At 42.1% G+C, this 20,669-nt stretch overlaps 3 protein-coding genes across 5 annotated transcripts; 1 reads left to right on the forward strand and 2 right to left on the reverse strand.

Annotated features, from left to right (window-relative positions):
* The first annotated feature begins 186 nt into the window (after positions 1 to 186).
* Positions 187 to 4,446, forward strand: ghrh (growth hormone releasing hormone). Of its 3 annotated transcripts, none has more exons than XM_035632926.2 (6): positions 187 to 1,207; positions 1,347 to 1,455; positions 2,135 to 2,239; positions 2,722 to 2,826; positions 2,927 to 3,052; positions 3,158 to 4,446. In XM_035632926.2, exons 2-6 carry the CDS (start codon positions 1,376 to 1,378, stop codon positions 3,192 to 3,194), a joined length of 453 nt encoding a protein of 150 aa, XP_035488819.1. In that variant the 5' UTR covers positions 187 to 1,207; positions 1,347 to 1,375; the 3' UTR covers positions 3,195 to 4,446. The 3 variants fall into 3 exon arrangements, with proteins under 3 accessions (XP_035488819.1, XP_035488823.1, XP_035488821.1); XM_035632930.2 differs by having other exon boundaries at positions 2,758 to 2,826; XM_035632928.2 differs by having other exon boundaries at positions 1,365 to 1,455.
* A 294-nt stretch (positions 4,447 to 4,740) lies between these two features.
* rpn2 (ribophorin II) lies at positions 4,741 to 12,277 on the reverse strand. Its single transcript, XM_035632923.2, has 17 exons — positions 12,159 to 12,277; positions 11,646 to 11,836; positions 11,407 to 11,502; positions 11,070 to 11,245; positions 10,916 to 10,991; positions 10,648 to 10,782; positions 10,390 to 10,566; positions 10,176 to 10,294; positions 9,892 to 9,997; positions 9,225 to 9,316; positions 9,009 to 9,123; positions 8,608 to 8,802; positions 8,434 to 8,520; positions 8,231 to 8,326; positions 7,727 to 7,802; positions 5,770 to 5,899; positions 4,741 to 5,225 (listed from the first exon to the last, which is right to left on the reverse strand). Exons 1-17 carry the CDS (start codon positions 12,169 to 12,171, stop codon positions 5,174 to 5,176), a joined length of 1,932 nt encoding a protein of 643 aa, XP_035488816.1. The 5' UTR covers positions 12,172 to 12,277; the 3' UTR covers positions 4,741 to 5,173.
* Positions 12,278 to 12,908: 631 nt separating this feature from the next.
* Positions 12,909 to 20,339, reverse strand: mybl2b (v-myb avian myeloblastosis viral oncogene homolog-like 2b). Its single transcript, XM_035632546.2, has 15 exons — positions 20,055 to 20,339; positions 19,489 to 19,585; positions 19,308 to 19,379; positions 19,099 to 19,191; positions 18,772 to 18,992; positions 18,525 to 18,657; positions 18,141 to 18,200; positions 17,575 to 17,781; positions 17,009 to 17,281; positions 16,780 to 16,922; positions 16,594 to 16,693; positions 16,403 to 16,513; positions 14,175 to 14,282; positions 13,950 to 14,081; positions 12,909 to 13,851 (listed from the first exon to the last, which is right to left on the reverse strand). Exons 1-15 carry the CDS (start codon positions 20,072 to 20,074, stop codon positions 13,723 to 13,725), a joined length of 1,899 nt encoding a protein of 632 aa, XP_035488439.2. The 5' UTR covers positions 20,075 to 20,339; the 3' UTR covers positions 12,909 to 13,722.
* Positions 20,340 to 20,669: the final 330 nt, after the last annotated feature.

Consider the following 20,669-nt stretch of genomic DNA (forward strand, 5'->3'; position numbering starts at 1 on the left):
CCAGGAGTGCCAGGAGCCACTTCCGTATCTGGCCCAGACTGTTTACTCTTGCAGTGTTGGATTAAATCATCGAGGCTATTTGTGAAAAATAAAAAGATAGTTTAGTACTTTACGGGCTCCTGTACAGCGAAGGTGGAAGTGAACAACACGGCGCTATCTTGCATTGCTGCTGGTTAGCCATGCCTGTCCCCTGGTACGTCAAACTTCATGGTCCGTCTGAAAAAAAGAAAAGAAACGTTCCGTACGGCGATTAGCTGCGAGGGGACCCTTTAGTGTGCTACACGCCCCTTGAATGAACGTAAAATTGGATAACTTTTTCATAAATACATTGTACCAGTCAGTTTATCAGAAGAATTACTTTCCATATATTTGCTACCACTCCATCTGCCGAACCAACTGTTACAGGCAGTTCCCTTAAAACAATATAACCCGTAGCTCTGCTACAAATTATTGTTAATGAAACGCAATGTCCATATAAAAAATTATGTGTCGGGTAGCTGTTTATTCAAATGTACTTTAGTTTTGAAGCAGCAATACACAATAATGGTATTGTTGGCATACGTTGCTTTTTTCATTGTGTTCATTAACAGACGCGTTTTAATGTGCTTCTGGATTGTTTTGTTTTTTGTTTCTTTCTCTCCCCAGTTGTCTGAAATGAATGTATATACATTTATTGTATTTCTGCGACAAGCAACATAGGGAATGATTTGCATAATGAAGTTAAAAAATTGTGTTTTAATGGCTGTTAACATCACCATGATTTTAAAACTGTAAATATATAACTCCTCTCATCTCATACTATTATTCTTTTATTTACATTTTGACTTCTTTTTGAGTTGTAGTTATTTTTAATTGTAGTAATACTAGGCTAAGTTCCAACCATTGTTATTATTTTTGTCTTATATTCTGATACTATGACTTGTAATATAAACCTTGAAAATCCCATTATATATTTCTGAATACCTATTAAACAGATATGAGTTTAAAAATATAATAGAGGGAGAGAGAGAGAGAGATTATGTGTGATGTGGGAGTGACAGGGAGCTCCAGGTTCAGTATAAACTCTCCATGGCTGCAGGGGTAACACACAGTTCTGTCCCAGTGACCCTGTTGCCCAGTCTTTCCCGGCAGTGAGCGATGATGAGAGTGGAGGGCACCGACTAAAAAGGATCTGCAGGGACTCTCAGAATTCACTTTAAAAATCGAGGTAACTCTGACGTGTGGATTATTCTCCACCACAGCATACATCTCTTCCTGGTGCCATTTGTCTGGTTGAGAGAAACTGTGGTTTCAGCATATTTTTCTTTTTCTAATGTAATTTTTTTCCTCCTGTCATTTATTCTAAGCTGGCCACTCTTCTCCAGGACTCACTGTGATGATGGAGAAAGCTGCACTGCTGCTGTTTTGTTGCCTGGTCATGTCTTTATCAGGCTCCCCGCTCTACCCGTCCATTAGGTAAGTCCTCACAGATTTTACTGAAAGTCACCCTGTCTCTTTTTTCTATTATAACTGTTTTTACATGTCTTCTTATTTTTAAAGATATTTAAACCGTTTATGACCTCAACTGTTCAGATTTGTGGACACCTCTGAAGTAGAAAAACATACTCTGGAAACTAAATGTGAATTTTAAATAATAATGACAAATTATAAAACTACTCTAAAACCAATCTGTAGATCATGTATCCTTAAATGTTCTTGAGCTTTAGAGAACAGCTGACTGCTTTACTAAGTCAAATGAAAAACCTACTGTAAAGCTACACAGCCAACAGATGTGTAACATGTGTAGCAAGACAAAGAAAACAACAGAGACATGAGCTCAAGGTTCAGAGACAATGACTTGGTCCCAGCGTCAGGGCTGAAAGAATAACCATATCCACGTGTGCAGTGTATGACGTTTTCAAAAACGTTCACCGGCTACTTTGTCTGTCACTGCTCCGCCCTCTGCACTTTGTTATGCTAAAATAGGTCAAGGTGTGCGGATTAGTCACATCACTTCAACATTTACGCAGCAGCTTGTTCCCAGTGTCCTGACTCAAAGTAGCAGAGTGTGTCTCTTCGCACAAGAGCATGTTGGAGTCAGATTGAGGACATTTTCCGTTGTCACACTTGCTCAGTTAGTGGGGATGTTTCTCAGGTTCGGCCAGAGGGACACGTCCATCCTGATGACGTCTTCCATCGGTGATCCAGCAGAGAAGCTGCGGGACGACATGAGTCCAACCCGGGAGAGAGCAGAGTTACGGTCAGTACATTATTTTATGAACTGGTTGGCTGATATTGAGTGTAGATACAAAATTCGTTAAAATGACAGTTTACCTAAATTTCACAAACACACAAACAAAAAATATTCTCTTATTTACTTCTAGTGGTGTCTACCAATGCTTCGGATTTTCAAATATCTACTTCTAAGAGTTCTGTCTATTCTGATATTTCTTTCTAATTTTATTTAAACTTAAATTTGCATGTGACTGAATTTAAGAGTGGCCTGTCTTTTCAGACAAATCGTTCCATGTACTGAGGAAACTTACAGACCTCACTGTGGACAGTGTTACACGGGTTATTTAGTCATTCAAAAGTAGTTCCAGAAAAAAACGTCCAGAAAATAGAAGCCAAATTATTTGCACGGCAAGTTTTTTGCATTGTTTTTTGTTTTACTTTTTTTCTCCCCTGAAAACTGTTGTGTAATAACTGAATTCATATCAGTTTTCCACCTTGTGATTTTAGCTCTGGACGTCATGCTGATGCCATCTTTACAAACAGTTACAGGAAAGTCCTGGGTCAAATCTCTGCCAGGAAGTTCCTTCAGACAATCATGGGCAAACGGCTTGGGTAGGTAGTACGAAAGGCATGACGTCACTCTGGTACTCTGTTTTTTTAGAGTGCCCACAGACACACATTGAAACATGAACTGCTGGTGTCTTGTCCACAGTGATGAAAGTGAGAGCTATGTGAAGCGTCAGTCAGATTTCTATGAGGGGACATATAAAGAAGATCTAACATCCGTCCAGAGCAACCAGAGATACAGAGGAGAGCATGGGAAAGCCATGGGGGCCAGGTAAATCGGTGCCATCTCACCTCAAACATTTAGAAGCCCTGATCTAACTTTTCAACCATAACGACCTGTTTGTCCTTCACCAACCTGAGGTTTCCCTCTTTGCAGACTGCTGAGCCGAGATCCGTGGACAGGGCCGACATGAAGCTGCCAGTTCTCACCGACACCACCTCCACGTGGTTTCTTACACTCCAACCTGTTACTTACAAATGAAAAGAATATTTAAACATTTTTTTTTGTTATTATTGCCATTAAAAGCTGTGAAGAAAGCCTGCAACTCAACTATTGAATTTTGAGTTGTGCAATTTTTCGCTTTAAGACTTTAATATCATCAGGATGTAGGTCACGCTGAGCTCGGCAGTGGTAGGAAGTTTCTCCATTGTATACTACTTTATACTGTTTCACAATTCAGCAGAACATATTGAATTTTCATACAATATTACGTGAAATAAGACGTTATATATACAAAAACACAATGGATCAAATTAGATTGACTAAATGAGCTGTGGCAGTTTTCACACTCCCACCTTATCCCTATTAGTCCTCCAGCCTTAAAAACATATAATCACTTTATCAAACGATGTTGACTGCATCAGTAACAATTATCCAATATGTATGTAATAATACGACACTCAACAGGAGCCATTCAGCATGACTACTTTAGATTTTTATTGCTTCTACCCACGGATGTGTACTCTACTGTTGCCTGATTAGACCTCTCCTCGGGACGGTGGGCACTTTTGAATATTTTCCTCTTTTGTTATTATCCTCCACCACAGCTCAGCAAGGAAACACAGAGGGAGATGTGTAGTAAAAAGACTAATACTTACAATACAGTATTTGTGTGGCGGAGCTGATATTTTTAACTCATGTCATAAGTATATTCTCTGGCTCTGATTTGATTCTAACGGATTCTCCCGTGTCTCCCACTCAATCTTCGCTTTTTTAATCCATTCAGTAGAAATACTCAGGGTTTTTTTTTCCTACTAAACAAAAAAGGCACAGAAACTTGGTTTCACCTCAATTTCTTTATTTCCTCCACTTCATTACAAAAACCATCAATCCTCAAATTGCCCATATTCAATTGTTAACTTTTTTTCGTTTCTTTCTCGGGGGGTGTAAACTGTATCAAATGGGACACTACTGCTCCTCCAACATGTCTGATCCACTAAACAGGCAAAGTTAGTAATGATCCTAATGTCAGCGCTGCTGCCAGCTGAAACATCTTGATAAACCTTCTGTTAGGAGGCTAAATGGGCACCGAGCGACAACAAAGAGGAATGTACAAAAAGAAAAAATGAAAAAAACACAGATGAACCCAAATTCAAATCAGGAAACCACAAAAAAAAAACAGCTCTCTCAGAAAACCCTGGTTTGTTGGACAATACGAAAACAAATCTCACAGGAAGATGAAGTGCAATGATCAGTAGCTTTACAGCTCTCGGTAGGAGAATCTGTCGGTGAGCGTTTGTCCTCAGAGACACTGATGTCTCAGTTTCTTCCATTTGGCAACACGGACAAACTGCATGTTTAAACTGTCTAAAGTTGGATTTTGTTGAACAACTCCCTGGAAAACAAAAAATGATCTTCGTGTCTTCTTTTAATTTTTTTTCTTGCCCTTACTTTTTCTCAATTCTGTGGGAGAGAAGGAAAAAAGGGGGGTACATTAGTTAACAGCATCATGAGAGGAATGAAAACTTTATTTCACACCTGATCACTGACAAGTCACGTAAAGCACAGAGCATGCATTAAAAACAATGTTATATGGTAAGAACACAGAAATTCTCATGACAAATGTCCAAGTTTCACACGATGCAAACTTTGGTTCATGGACACAGAAAACAACATGACAAAAAACATGTCACTCAAACGTGATGGCACGTCCAGAACCATGAGTGTTCGACCGTAATGTCATGATCATGGTGGGATGAGTGAAGACGCAGACCAGAGGGAGGGGGAGAGGGCGGAAGGTACGTGTGAACACTCGAGGGTTAGAATGAGTGAGTGCCACGCAGCCATGCACGCCGCCAGCCACTATGGGAGATGCACTGTGGATGCAGGCTGTGAGGATGCCCTTACTTCAGCCTGGAAGCACGATCGACTCGTTTGTTACAAATGGGGGCTTTATCGCAGGCTCCTATACTTTGCCAACCTACTACTTTGCTCTGCAGCGATCCTGAAAGAGGAGTAGAGAGACAGCGAGGTGTGGACAGAGGAGTTAAAAGAGGGAAGAAGAAAAATCCTGACTGGAAATTTTACATTTGTAAAATAAGAAATTGCTGCTTGAAAAGGGTTCAACTGGCTGTCGTCAGAGTAAGCAGGACAAGTGAATAATTACAGAGTGACGTCTAGAGTGGGTGACAAAGGTTACTAATTGCTCACCCTGGCCCGTGAAGGGCTCTACTTATTGATGCTGACAAGAAATTGCCCACTCAGATAATCAATCTTGCAGATGTTGCTGCCAAGCTTCTCTACTGGTCTGAGTAGGAGTAGGAGATCTTTTCTTGGCGGAAAGCCTGGCACTGAGATCAGCCTCTGGGGACCAGCTGAGGAGCTACAGATATAGAACAGGCACTTCTTCCCTCAGGTTTGGAGCCAAGAACTACAGAGAGGCCTCAAAAACACCTGAGTCCTTGTCGTCTGAAAGGGGCTAGGCGTTGTCTCCGGTACTAAGGAGCCTCTGGGGTACCATTTGTGCCAGGCACCATCAGGGGACGTACCTCTTCACTGCTTTCTGGGCCAGCATGCGGTTGCCAGCAAGGAAAGTTACACCGCCAATAAACGCCAGGTACTTCAGGGTCTGGAACATGTTCAGGTGGGTCCAGTAGACATACATCAGGCCCAGCGTGGCTGAAATGAAAATGCAGTTGGCTTGAACATCAGCATCCCAACGAAACAGCTGCCTGGTAACAACAAAATCTTGAATATAGCATCATATGAACAGGTTGATATAATATTATATGTCAGTCGTTTACCAAGTGGAACCAGCAGCATCCTTAGAAGAGCCGTCCAATAAATACAACAATGAATAAAACTAAGGCAATGTTGACGTCAACTACACTTTAGGAATATGTTGTCTTTTCAGATCTATAGAAGACGAAAAAAAACATGATGTTGTGCTGTTGTCCCATAGCTCATGTTTGCTGGTTTTCATAGTGATGCAAAATGATTTCTGCCACATGAAATTTTCAGGTACAACGCATTGGTTTTAGCTGGTATTTGTGAGCAATTGGGGGGTTGGGGGGGATAGCACCATTATGAATGTGTTGAATTATCTTTAAACAGTTCCTGTTTACAATAAATCCATCAATGGACAGACGACTCACAGCCTTCCTTTTATACAGAGAAAAAATACATATTGATTCTCATCTGCTTGAGTTATGACTTCAAGAAGAAGGATGAATTTTGATCCAAATGGGAGCTCAGTGTCTTAATTGCCTCCATGAGGTGAGTCACAGTCCCTGCTGCTGTTGTTTTTAGAAGAGCAGCCTGCACCCGTGTCTCACAGTTTGACAATCTCAGTTCTAAAAAGCTTTCAAACTGTTTGGTAACAACCAATGCTCTTGTTCACTACAGTAGTATTTGACAAATTGTGAAACAGCAGCAACTTCTTTGTTCCACCCTATTTTACAAGAAAAGTATAAAAACTGTTAGTATACCATAATGAGGCTTGTCTGCATGTACTGGGAATACCTTGATGGTACCGGTTTCTGAAGATAAGTTTCCTAAACTTTATATCCAATACCAGAAAAATGTGTAGAAATTCTCACTTTAGAATCAAATTGATATCGTGAATGTCTAAAGTTTTTTTCTGAGGATGCAACCTAGTTTTGCTTTGCATAATTGAAAACATGGAGACATTGAGTGTAACCTAGTGTTGTAAAAACATGATACAATAACACTATATATATATATATATATATATATATATATATATATATATATATATAAATTAATACATATTGCCAGGGGGATGCGTGGAATTTCTATCGGACTAAAGACTGGTCACATTACAGCGCTGAAATGTGACTAGTCTTTAGTGCTAAGTTACTTTTACTTATAAAAATAACTCAGCAGAGGTGGGGATATATAGATGAGAAATTATCCAATCAAACACATCCCCCGGCAGATCGCACCCAGTATAATTTGTGTGTGTGTGCGTGTGTGTTTGTGTTTATACGTCAGATATTGCTGTAAAATGTCATTTTTTGTATAATTGTCACCATCTTATCAAGACTCTTGAGATTTGATTGGCACTCATTGAATTGTTATCTTACTGCGACCACTTATTCTTCTACAGTTGTTTTACATCATCAAACTATATAAAAAAAATAGCAGCATCTTTTCATCTCAATGAACCAACTCAGCAACCATTCACCTCGCAGTAAACTCATTAATCAATTCACAATTTCTTCCGCTGGTTTTCTTGAAAATACGTTACATTGTGCACTACATTCGGATGGAAACCCTCTGTAGAACCCAATGTCTTACATGCCTAGTTTATTTGTGGAATGCTATGAATAATGCACAAGTTTAATTCATTATGATTATGCACAATGTGACCTACTGTCTTTGCTGCAGTTCACTTCTCATCTTGAACAACATTGGATGAATTAAAGATGAAGAGGGTGTAAAATAATCGTGTCTGTGATTACCATGTTGAAGATGGGGACTAACCTGCATGTCCAACATGGAACAGAATGGTGCTGGGAGAGAAGCTGAAGCTGGAGATGTTGGCTCCGAGCTTGAACCACTAAAGAGGAGCGGCAGAATAAGAGACAATGTGATTTTCATTCGCTTCAAGAGCTGCAAACAAAAGGGCTGAAAAAAAACATTGCGCTGAACCACTGTAACAATAACTATTACTCAGCACTGCAAATGCCAGACAAAAAAAATACCTCATGGCTTTTGTGATTTCAAATTAAAATAAGCATAACATTCATGCAGTACTGGAGCATCATTCACTGTGTATGACGGCTTCCTGCTGAAGAGCTTTTCTGGGAAAAAAAGAGACTAGGCCACTGTGTACACAACAACATCAATAACAAAGCTGAACACTGTTAAAATAAGGTTTTGATTAATAATTGAAGTAGGTTCGTTTTGAGGGTGTACCCTTAGATAAGATGAATAAATTCTAAATTATTTCCACACACACTAGTTTACCAAGTGTGAAAATATTACCAGGATGAGCAGAAGCAGGAAGGGAGACAGGACAAGGGCAGTGAAGGTGTTTGAAACCACGGTGGGAGGCTTCTTCTCTGGTTCCCTAAACAAATGCTGCAGAGACAAGGAGATTTTTATAACAGCTGGACAGATGCCTAGACCATTGAATTTTCTGTTGTTGTGCGCTAAATCAGATGTAAACAAGAACTAAATTATATTACCTGGATCTCTGGTTTGGGTACATAAAGGGTCTTGGACTGAATGGTAGCCGGGGCCTCTTCATCCACAAACTTCAGCACAACATCAGCCTTTGAAAAGATTACAACTCATATTCAGAGCTCAGTGTGGACCTCTCATTATCTAATTACCACCATCAAGTAGGAATAGATACTCACCACATTCCACAAGATGGGATTCTCCAAGGTCGCGTCCCCAACGATTAGGCAGAGGGAGTAGGTGCCGGAGATGGAGTCAAACTCGGATTTCCGCTCTGCTGTGTCCAACTCAAACTTGTAGAGACTCTTGCTGTCGGGCTCAGCGACAAACACGACCTCCTGGCCGGTTTTCTGGTTGTGCAGCCGGACAAAAGTCTGTGGCACAAAAGGAGTAAAGAGTTTTAATCTTAACCAACATTGAGAGCTTCATTTTTGCCAAATAGTCACAGTGGCTGCTTGTTTTCATGATTGCTTCGGCGAGCCAGATGTATATAATAATGGCTGCATGGTCACTATGGTCATTGTGAAAGCAGATTAAGTCAGCATCATGGAGCAGACTGTAAAAACTGGTGATGACATACCTGGTGAGGGGTGAGCTCCACTCCAGTGTTGACGTCAACCAGCTGGAAGGACATGGCAAAGTTCTGGTGGCTGTCTGCGATGAAGGAGCTCTTGGCTTTGGAGGGATAGTCCACTCTATCATTAAGAAAAAGGCAAATGAAGAAATTAAGTATTACACTGTGGCGCCACTAAAGCTTATTAAGCCACTAATTGCTCATAAAACGTTGCCTTCTAACCTGGTGGTCTTTGTGCCGATGCTCTGGTCTTTATCCACCACAGAGAGGTCCATGCTAGTAATTGCCACCTCAGTGGACACCTTTACTTTGAGCTACAGGGGGACAGAACATGAGTCTGTGGTCAGGGTATGTCAGCACATTATCCTTTGTATCACTTAGCTCGTCATATCAAAAAGACCCTAATAGATCTAGAAGGGCTATTTCAGATTTTTTTTTTCTATCCAGGAATAAACACGGTAAGAAGGAATAATAGCAATTGTTTTTTCTAGTCTTTAAATATGAGGTGGCCTTGGCTCGCATCCTTGACGTTTTTCACAAGTCTTAATGTATTATGTTTTTGTTAAGCCTCTATTATCATGATTAAATCCTTATTCGCTACTGAATAAAGGAGGTTTAAATTTTAAATCTCAGGTCAAAACTTTTGAATTGCTTTTGGGAGATATAAGAAATCATTGCGCACTTGAAATGGCCTTAATAACATTCCCTAGTTCACCCTTATTCCCTTTTTTCCCTCTGTTTATTTGTAGCACAGTTTCTTTCTCTCTTCCACAGCCAAAGCACTACTTCCAGCCACTGTGGGACTAGAAATTTAGCAGGTAAACCTTGAAAAGTTTGTTTTTCTCTCCTTATGTGTGTAATTTTCTTGTGTGTAATTTAAAAAATTCACCTCAACATGGTTGGCAACCAGTCGGCTATCCCCAGTCACTGCAATGGTGAACTGGTAATAACCACTGGCGGGCTGGGTGGACATGAAGTTCAGTTCATAGACGCCACTGAAAAGTAGGAAAATAAAGAATGATACAGTTTGTTGCTGCAAAACCAGACAGTCCTGATCAAGAAAAAAAAAACATAATCTACACAATCGATAGCAAGCTGTTGGAATAATGTCATATAGTGGGCAGTTTGGGAGAGTGATGGAAAACCAGCACTAATCTCTCAAACAGTACGTACTCATTAAGTGTGAATGATGCTTGGCTGAGGATGACGCTCTTGGAGGCCACAGCGTATGCAGATTCCACGAGCACATTGGCTGAGGCCAGAGGCTGAGACATGACATCAGTAACAAGGAGCTGTGAAGCATAGACAGACAGACAGTCAGTCTCACTACAGGTTAATCAAAAACCACACAGGCGACCGTAGCTGGGTTGAGATCCGACATGTGTACCTGCAGGGTTGGCTGGCTGTGGGAAACGGTGGCTGGGCCATGGGCACTGACAATGACCGGCACGTGGAAGCGGTTGCTGGACAGAGCGGCGGCAGCGCTGGCTACGCTGAAGGCCTCCGCTAGAGAGTCCCAGGATTTCTTGCTGAAGATGGAATTCACCAGCTGGATGACCTGGTCCTATGACAGACAACAGATCTTCCATCAGTTTCAGAGAGAGAGAGAAAACCATGACAAAACGTGAAATAAGAGAGAGCGTGCCTCCTTGAGAGGGGGCTCCATGTCCACATGATCGGACAGGGAGTATGCAGCAGTCACAAACATAGCAGTTGCCTCGAGTCCCTCTTCAAACTGGAGGTAGATGCCACCAAGGTCATCCAGGCGAGCTGTCAGATCCTGAAAGGAAAAAAAAAATCAAAACCTAATTATGCTAGAAAAAAAAACACACAACACACTGTACATGATTTGAGTCATGCTGAGTGAGAGGACAGTGAAACAGCACCACCTGTTGGAGGTTATAACAGCTCACCTCAATTTCTTCCAGTATTCCTCCAAGTTCTGCCTGCTGGGAGAGGCGAGCTGCTGTTTGCAGTGCTGATGTGATCCTGTCCAAAGAGAAGATACGTTTTTTGTGAATCCAAACACTGAAATAATTTGCTGCACTCAACCAGACAGACACTTACGCCATAACATTGTCCTCCTTGTTGATGCGAGCCGCCAGGGCACCCACGACCTCCTGAGAAACCACAGGAAGTCCCAGAGAGCTGAGAGCGCTCACGGCTCGATGAATCTGAGCCATGGTCGAGTCTTCGCTGACCGCTGCCAGAAGGATGTCGCGGGTTTCGTTGGACACAGGGATCTGTGGAGTGAAACAGTTTAGGTATTACCAGTTATGGTACCATTATGCCATTTATGTAGATTTAAAATGCCAAAACTTATATTGGGATTTTTGACAACATATTTGATGATAAAGATTGATATTAGGACAGTTTTCAATTCGGTGTAAACAACATTTCATACCTCACATCCTGAAATGGCTTGACTGGTCTCAGCAGCAAAGAAGACAGAGTCAACGCTGGTGGGATCAAGCTGGGATTTGAGGAACTGGCATACGTGCTACAAACAAAAACACGTTTCAAAAAGACAGAGGACATTAGTGGTTCACATAAATTCGAATGTATGTGCCAGATAATCGATTTATGATTGCATTTTTTAACTCCCAGTCTTAATAATTATCCACGCTGGAGTGAGTTTCTCACATCGTGATCGGGAACAGCCGCTCCGAGCTTTGTCAGACCGACAACAGAGTGGTACGCGGACTCCAGGTCGGTGAACTGTTGGCTCAGGAGGCTCTGCAGTCGGGCCACATCGGGCAGGGAGAGGTGGTGCGCCGGCGTGAGCGCCTGAGCTCCGGCGAGAGCCAGGTTGAGCAGGAACCACCCCAACAGTCCTGCGGACACACGGTAGGGACAAGTTAACCAGTCGGCTGGTCCAAATGAACGTTAACACGGAAGTGAGTGAACGATACATTTTGCAACACACTATCTCCGGTGACGGTATGTGTTCATTCATTGATATAACGCTCCCTCGGTCGTTGCAGGTTTAGCTAAGTGGCGAGCGAGCTAGCCTCAGTCGGAAGCAGCGCACTGCATGGCATTATTTTCTCCACTAGCTTCACAGTGGACGTTCAATAACTGCACACGAAACGTAATTACAACCATAAACACATTTCTCACATTATATTTCCGATAGTAATGAATGAATTCACTTACTAGACCGCTCCATGTCTTACAGTCTAATGCAGCGTCACCAAAACTGACGATTGCTTCCGGTGTCTCAGAGAGCGACCTGTCATCAGAGGTTTAACGTCCGGTTACGCGTTTTACATTTCAAAATAAAAGCACGAGGCGATTTGGGGGTTTTCTATTTTTTAAGTACACATCGAAATCAGTCAGGCTATGACGTGTCCTGCTATAATAATAATGATATACTTATAAAATCAATAAATGTTTTATGTTTTTGTATTTGTCTGTAATCAATGGCAGTAACGCTACTGCCTGTCTTGGCCAGGACAATTGAAAAATAGCTTTTCACTCTCAATGAATTTTTACTCCTGGTTAAATAAAGGTTATAATAATAATAATAATAATAATAATAATAATAATACATTTTAAAAATGGTGTATGTAATGCAGACCATTTATACTTTGGGACACGTTAGCGACAGCATGTGATTGTGTATTTAAAAAATGTTGCTCCAATGTAAGGTTCTGAACTTTGTTTGATCAAATTGATATTTATACAAGTTATCAAAATTTAAACGTGATAAAGTTTTTATTCTCAACTCCTTATCTTTTGTTTTGAATGGAAAATCAGAACGTCATCAGCTTCTGAGCAACACATTTTCATATTGAGCTGAATTGTTTTAAGCATGACTCTAGTAAAAACCACTGGTCAAATGTTAAATGACAGTTTTTTTAATTCATGTCAAGAAGTTGAGGCATAAAAGGAAGACAACTGAACTGGAAATAATTTTTCTATTTAATAACATTTGACAAAATGTTGTATGAACCAAAAACATACAACACTTAATATTTACAAACAGTGCCATATAACAATTCCATTGCCACCAAAGGTCAGCACAGCTCACATGCCCCCATTATATCTCAATTAACTGAATATTGCATAAATGCTGGATCTAAGGAAGTAGAGCATCACCTTTGCGTGCTGATGTGTTCTCCAGTCACACAAATGTTCAGATGATGTTAAAATTTCCCCACATGATGTCCTGACTTTTAATGTGTACTTATAATGTATATCATAAATCTATACACACGCTAAACAGATTAGATCAGAACAATACAGGATTGTGGAATCAACCTGTCTGAATCAACTCCACAATCAAAACAACAGTATGTTATAGAACAAATCTAGACATGGAAGTTCCTGAGTGTTTGCACTCTTCACAATTTTTAAAACACTGTTAAATTACAGACGCATTATGCAATGTAAAACCATGTCTTTTCAGATTTTTCTTTTTTACATTCATTGTTTTTGTCAAACACGTTCTAGTGACAATAAAATGAAATATGATTCCTGACTTCAAGCCTTGTACAAGGCCACTGAAATGGGACTAAATCTAAAAGCACCGTTCTCATGAAATATTGATCGAGCTACATACTGTAAAGGCTTTGATTGCTAAAGACTTATTCAAAAACTGTACTAAAGCTCCACACAATATGTGCTTTTTCTCCAACATTAAAAAAATGGTAGGCACACACAGCAACAGCAATATTGTGTTGCATATGTGTAACACGTTGGAAAGATGAGAGACGTCTCAGGACAGAATCAGAGCCCGATTGGGTGCATGGGATTTTAGTGAGCGAAGGTAGCGTCGGGCTTTCTCTGTCATTATGAGCTGGTCTTTAGTTTGTCCACAAACAACCTTCTCCCATTCTTTTGACATCTGAAATGAGGGAAAATACATCATGGTAGAATTAGGTCAAAGTAGAAAAGCTAAGTACAAATTTTTTTCCCACTTTTAAGGTTAAAGGTTGAACTTACAGGAACTGGAGCCAATGTGCTGGGAAATATGGCACTATCGCTCGGTCCCAAAAGGAAGCCCTGATCCAAAATGTTTTCATGCCGCTTACTGCAGAATGATGAGGAGTTCAGAGTAACTATCTCAGCTTCTTCCTGTGGACAAAAAAGGAGAAAATTGCCAAGAATTAGAACACATCAAGTCTGCAAACAGGATAACGACACTGGTACGTTTTCTTGTTTTTTTACCTTGACGCTGTGTTTGGGTTCAGTCTTGAAGGATTTGCGCTTGATCACCTGGCAGTCCATGACATCTAGGGCCAACGACTTCCGCACTTTCTTCATAGGCGGGCGATGCTGGGAATAAAAACAATAAAAACCATAAAGATATGAGCAAATAGCCTCAGCAAGAATGTTGATGATGAAGTACAATTTATGCAAATATAGGCAATAACAATATGTCCAGGCAGAATTGGAGGCAGGTCAGCACTGATGCATTTATATACCGTTACATACGCTCACCGTGCACTTTATTAAGAACACCCACACCTGCTTATGCAATGAGCCAATCATGGTCTGATTGACACTAGTTGTGTAGTAGTTTATGTATGTGTACATTACTACATATATGTACTTTAACTGTGATTTTCACACACAACAGCCACTAAAGTTTAATCAGAATGATGCCAAAAACAAAACCATCCAGTGAGCAGAAGTTGTGAACATGACAGGGAGTTCAGTGAACGTCAGTGAACTCCCCAGACACAAAACACCAAAAACAAAGTACATTTTCCGTCATCTGGAACCAAAGCCTTTAGGTGTGGACTCTCTTTTGAGAGCAGACGGAGGAAGTTCCCAGTAGTTGTATGGTGTTCCTAACAAAGTGCTCAGTGGGTGGATTAGTTCAAAGCATTCTTGTATGCTGGGGGCAAATACAATTCTGGCTGGGGGAACTGACTAGACAAGAGTTTTCACACCAAGTTGCTCCCGTACAGCTGCCTGTTGACCAACAATGGAGGACTGTTACTGTAATCCACTGCAACAAGGTGTGAATCTGTCAGTATGTCAAGAGACCGTTCTCACAGCAGCAGAACAAACAGGTATGGGAGGGGGAGAGTGAGGGGAGATTGTGCGCAGGTCAAACAGTAGGAGAGGGGGGTTGTTCTCTCGGGTGGCCAGAAGAATGAAAAAAATAAAACTAAAAAACACTAAAATCGGTCACCACATAAACTTTGGTGGCTGTTAATATGGTTGGGCAGTCCACCCAAGTAAAGTGTGTGAGGGAAACACTGCAGTCAAACGCATGCTCTCAAGTTGTAACAGGCCCTTGATCATAGGTGACAATTGCCTTGCTCTGCATTAATTTGTATTCCAATGGCAGCTTATACTTCACACTAAGTTCAGATCTGTGCTAACTGCTGTTCCATTGGCTTCTGTTATTCAGTACAATGTCTCACTCACTTTTTTTAGTAGTCTTCCTGAAGAAAAAACTTAAAGAAGGAGCCAGAATAAGACGTTGACGTTGCTTATATCTATCAACAATCCATCCATTATCTAAACTGCTTTATCCACTAAGGGTGATAGGGGGCTGGAGCCAATCCCAGTTGACATTGAGTGAGAGGCGGGGACACCCTGCACAGGTCGCCAGCGTATCACAGGGACAACCTACAGAGACACACAACCATTCACACTCACATTCACACCCAAGGTCAATTTAGAGTCTCCAATTAACCTAAACCCAATCTGCATATCTTTGGACTGTGGTACGAAGTTGGAGTACCCAGAGAGAACTCACGCATACAAGAGGACAACATGCAAACTCCACACAAAGAGGCAACGGTCCGAACCGGGATGAGAACCAAGAACTGCCTTGCTGTGAGGCAACAGTGCTTGCTTATATCTACGTGTAACAGAAATAAATATTTACTACAATACTTGTGAATAGTATAAAATCCTCCATGATTTGATGATTTTTGATGCTTGTTAATTAACCCCGCTGGAGGCTGACCAGATCATCAGTCTGGGGGGAGGGGCATCTCAGGCCTCTTTAGCAGGGCAAGGCAGATATGGGCTCCGAAACTGTTTCACAGCTCCCATCACTGTGGCAGTGTGATTATCATAAACTGTTTCAATGGTTTTTCCCTTAAGATCATATCCAAACACCGTCTATTTCAAAGCCATCCATCAAACCCTTTTTTTGCATTAATCTGCTGTCAAAAAGACCAAACATATTTTACGTTAAGCCTTCCTTGTCCATTCAAATTAATCACCACTCAGCCTCAAGTCTGCAGAGCAAGGCTTTGCAGTTTTTTAGTAGCTTGAATTATTACAATGTAATTTTGAGCACTTTAACTTTATCTTTGCCTCGCTGTCATCCATCCTGTGATATGTTTCAATGTCATAATGGAATACCTTTACCAGGGGTTAAAGGATTAATATTGGTGTAAAGTACATTATCAAAGTGGACTCATAGTTACCAATGTTTTGCGTCTTTGCTCAGGTGGAGTTGATCGTACAACAGCCAAGTCAATTCCAGCATCTCGGAGGATGACCTCGTTGATGTCGTCTTCGAGGTTTGGAGTCTGCGGCTAAGACAACGCAGCAGAAATTAGTTTTAGCGCAGTGTGGATACAAATGAGCTCACTGAGATTCACACACCAACACCCACCAGAGGCTGTAGAGGGCCGTACTTCTCCATGGCATTTTTGAATGGCGTTGGAGTTCGTGGGGTCGTACAGAGGTCGGACTTGTGGTTGGGTGTAACAAATCTAAATGAAAACAAAATGTGAGCACTCAAAATCGAAATATATAAGACCAAACATGAAACATCAGATGTGGGTTAAAGAGCACATACGCAGAGTTCTCCTTCTGAGTGAGGGGGGTCTTGTCTCGCTGCAGCGGTGTAGTAACAATGGCTTTCTGGCTGCACACGGGCGTGGACGTGAGGGATGGGTTCTCCAGGTCGTGAGTATCCTGTTTGGTCCACATGTTGAGGAACTGAAACGACCTGATAGTTAGCAGACCACTTCACATGACATCAGCAGCATCAGTCTACAGTATAGCATTTAGGTCTAAGAGCTTACTTGAGATGGAGAAAAGGGCAGGATTTTAACGGGAGTGCTCTTGGGGGTCATTGAGTTATTGGCATCAGGAGACAAAGCGATGCGCCTCCGGCTTCGGTGGGTCAGTATGGACGGTGGTGTCACCCCTCCGGGGGAGATGGGGATGAGTTCCCCCTTGCTGCCTTTGCTCAACTCCTGCAAGGCACTGCCCTCAAGACGAAACTGGTGGCGCTCCGGACTCGGACTCTCCTCGGGCAGGTCAAAGGCTGCTAGGTTGCACCAGCCATCAATGTCCTGAGAGCAGAATAATACTGGTCAGTCGTACGTTCAGTCACCACTATTAGATTTATTTCTGTTTCATAACCATACATTTATTACATTTAGAAATAAACAACATATCGACACAAAAAAGAGCTCTATTGACAAAGAAATCTTCTTAAGATCAGTATATATTTAAACTGCAGAAGACCATATGTCATCAGTAGATCAGAGCAGTCACTACAAATCAGGCTAACGGAGGATTTATATTGAAATCACACGCTATGCTGTTGCAGATGTGAATGTGTAAGAGAGCTGAGAATACTCACTCCGTCCACCATGTCCAGCACTTCCTTCAGGCCTGGGCCTGTAGGCGAGAGGAAGCCGGAGCTGTCCACCACCCAGCTGGTACTGGTCATCTCTCCTGGGGTGTCTGCTTCAGTCTTACTACTGGAGCCGTCCTTTGGAGAGAGGACAACCTCTGATGGCCCTGCTTCGCCGGGACTGGCTTCATCAGAGGCTGAGACTTGTCTCTCCTGCAACGGATTTTTGTTCAATTACTAGAGCCCAACCAATGTTAATTCAGTTATTATGGAGTTAGAAATGTCCTATACTATCCTACCAAATATAAAAAAAATGTCAGCATAGTTTATTCAGTAAAATATGACTTTATATGTGCACATATTGGCAAACATAAATGCTGATACTGATATGTTTTGGAAAGGCTAGTATCAGCTAACTTTTATCGGACAGCCGATAGATCAGTCTGTCTCCACTAATGACTATTGAGTAAAGCGGATAGCAAAATTTGTGTTTCTGCACATCAAGTCAAGTCACCAATGGACGTATTCAAAACCATTTTGTATTTTTCCAATCAATGTAATTGGTCACTTACTGAAGGATGTGTTTTCTGCTCTGTGTCATGGTCTGCACCATCCTGAAAGCAACCAGGCATCTGCGTAAACAGAAAACAGAATTTTCATTAGTTTATAAAAAGCCCCTTTAATAAAGACACCCCGGTATATTGCCTTTCAGAATACCCTCCATTATGTCTTTGCTGGTTCGCATAGAACCAAACAAAGAAGCTGTGAGTGGGAGATTTTACATAGCATGGACGTGTTTCGGATTCAGATGGGTGACTTGTGATCAATAATGCCCCACATTCCTTGTTTGTAGCTTTTACAATTAGCGGCTGAGGAGAATAAAGGAGCAACATTCCCTCTCTTAAGTTCAGTACTGCAAACATCTTATAGGAAAACACAGAGGAAAGAAAACCCACCTGTACGTCTTTATTCACACGGGCCAACAGCTGTTCAAGTTCATCTGGCTTGAACACCTCTCCGGCATAGAAGCCCATCTCCAACTTGCGTTTGATGGTGGAATTCCAGTGATTCTTTACTGCATTGTCCGTTCTGTAAATAAATGTTATAACATGAATCGTACAGTCTTCAGTTCCATGCAAATATAAATGTGGAAACTCCCTTCCCTGAGCTGACCAGCCACAGATTTGATGGGAGAGTCTTTACCTTCCCGGCAGCAGCTTGGCAATCTCAGCCCAGCGGTTTCCGAGCAGGCAGTGAGCCTTGTAGATGACGAGGTCCTCCTCGGCGGTCCACGACGACTTCTTCACGTCGGGATTGAGGTGGTTGTGCCAGCGCTCTCTGCACTGCTTCCCCAGTCTACCTTTCAGATGCTTGGCAACCATAGCCCACTGCTTGTTGCCGTAGAGATTTACAAGCTCAATAACCTGAGGAATGATGAGTGTGCATGTGAATGGCGACTAACGTATCACACAGAACATACTCATGGTTCTTAATGAGTCACATTTCAAACATCTTCATTTGCTCACTTACCTTCTCGTCCTCCTCTTTGGTCCAAGGACCCTTAACCAATTCCGGATCCAACACCTTTAGCCAGCGGTGCTGACACTGATGTTCAGAGTGATTCTTAGTGAAACAAAAGAAAAGTGTCAGACGCTTCAATTCACTGTCGGATTTCTGTTGACGTGACATAGCCAAGGAGGGCCTCTCATTTACTGTAAGAGTTAGTCGATCAAACTCACTGGGAGGTAGCTGGCGATATGTTTCCAATCATTTTGTCCCAGTTTCTGGACCAGAGCCTTGAGTTTGTCATCCTGTAAACATAAACAAAATCAGCACACTTGCCTTCGAGCCAGTGCTCATCGATCCATCCCAAGGCACTGAGACAACATGCAAAAGGCCGGGAGGTGTCGGGACCATTACCTCCTCTTGTGTCCATTTCACCTTAGCTCTGCCACCGTCCCTCTGCTCTGCCACATCAGAATCGGTGTCCTGGACCACGGCCTCCTCCCCGTCCTCACTGGGGAACAGAGCGCTGTTATGTGCACGGACAGATCAGAGCTGACAGTGAGAGCAGAGCCAGTCGCAGCTGGCCCCCGCCCTTGTGGCGCGACTAGGGTGACTAGATTATCAAGTTTGTATTTACGGTGAACAAGGACCACACAGCTATATCAGAGGCACGAACAAGTGGGCGGTAAAGCTGTAACACGGGCACAGTGTCGGAAAGACGTATTATGTAAGACGATGCATATTATCTAACAGGGAGTTTGCCTGGCGCTATTGGCGGTGGCTGCGGGAAAGGGCGGCACAGACCCGAGTCCGCGAACCGCTCAAAAGTTTCAAGTTTAGGCCAATTAACGAACCATCTTTACTTAGATACATTTTTTATGTCATACCGCAGCCTAACATCATTACTTTGAACCCGCTAGTGGTGAAATAAGTACAATGATAAATACAAGTGAATTCAAAAACAAAGATGAGCATCTTACCCGCGCGGCCACCAAGACATTTCCCTCGGTTTCTGTTGTTTACGGTGCGACGGTGATGTGTCCCGTTGCCGCTGCACGTCATGTGCACGTATATTCGCAGTTGCACGTCTTTGTATTCCGCGAGTTTGGTCTCTTCTAAAACCGGTGAGCAGTGTTGACGGAGGCGCGTTTGTTGCTGTTTTGAATGGTTAGAGCCTGTTACCAGCTGGAGCGGAGCGCCAGAGTTCTCCGCGCTCCTGGATTTCTATCTCGCGCCCTCCTGTGTCGTAGAAACCGGATAGTGACGTAGATGCGCGGTGCGCGGTGCGCGTACGCTCGAGCACACTTCCGCCGGGGAGGGCCTTCAAAATAAATCCTTAATGCGGGGCATTGTGTAACTCAAACAGAAAATAAAAATAAAACAAACGTGAACCAAACTACTTGGACGGGTTCTGCTATCATATGTCCCCCATCATTAAATGGTGAAGTTGAAGCATATGCTTTTACAATGTGGCTTCGAGCTAAGTCAAGTATAAAAAACACTATTGGAAATTTAAAATAATTCAGAACGACATACGAACGGATGATTTTTATTATTATTGATATACACCTCTACATCTAATACCTTGAGGTTGA

The sequence above is a fragment of the Scophthalmus maximus genome, chromosome 6 (genome assembly GCF_022379125.1).
Source record: "Scophthalmus maximus strain ysfricsl-2021 chromosome 6, ASM2237912v1, whole genome shotgun sequence".
Taxonomy (NCBI): Eukaryota; Metazoa; Chordata; class Actinopteri; order Pleuronectiformes; family Scophthalmidae; genus Scophthalmus; species Scophthalmus maximus.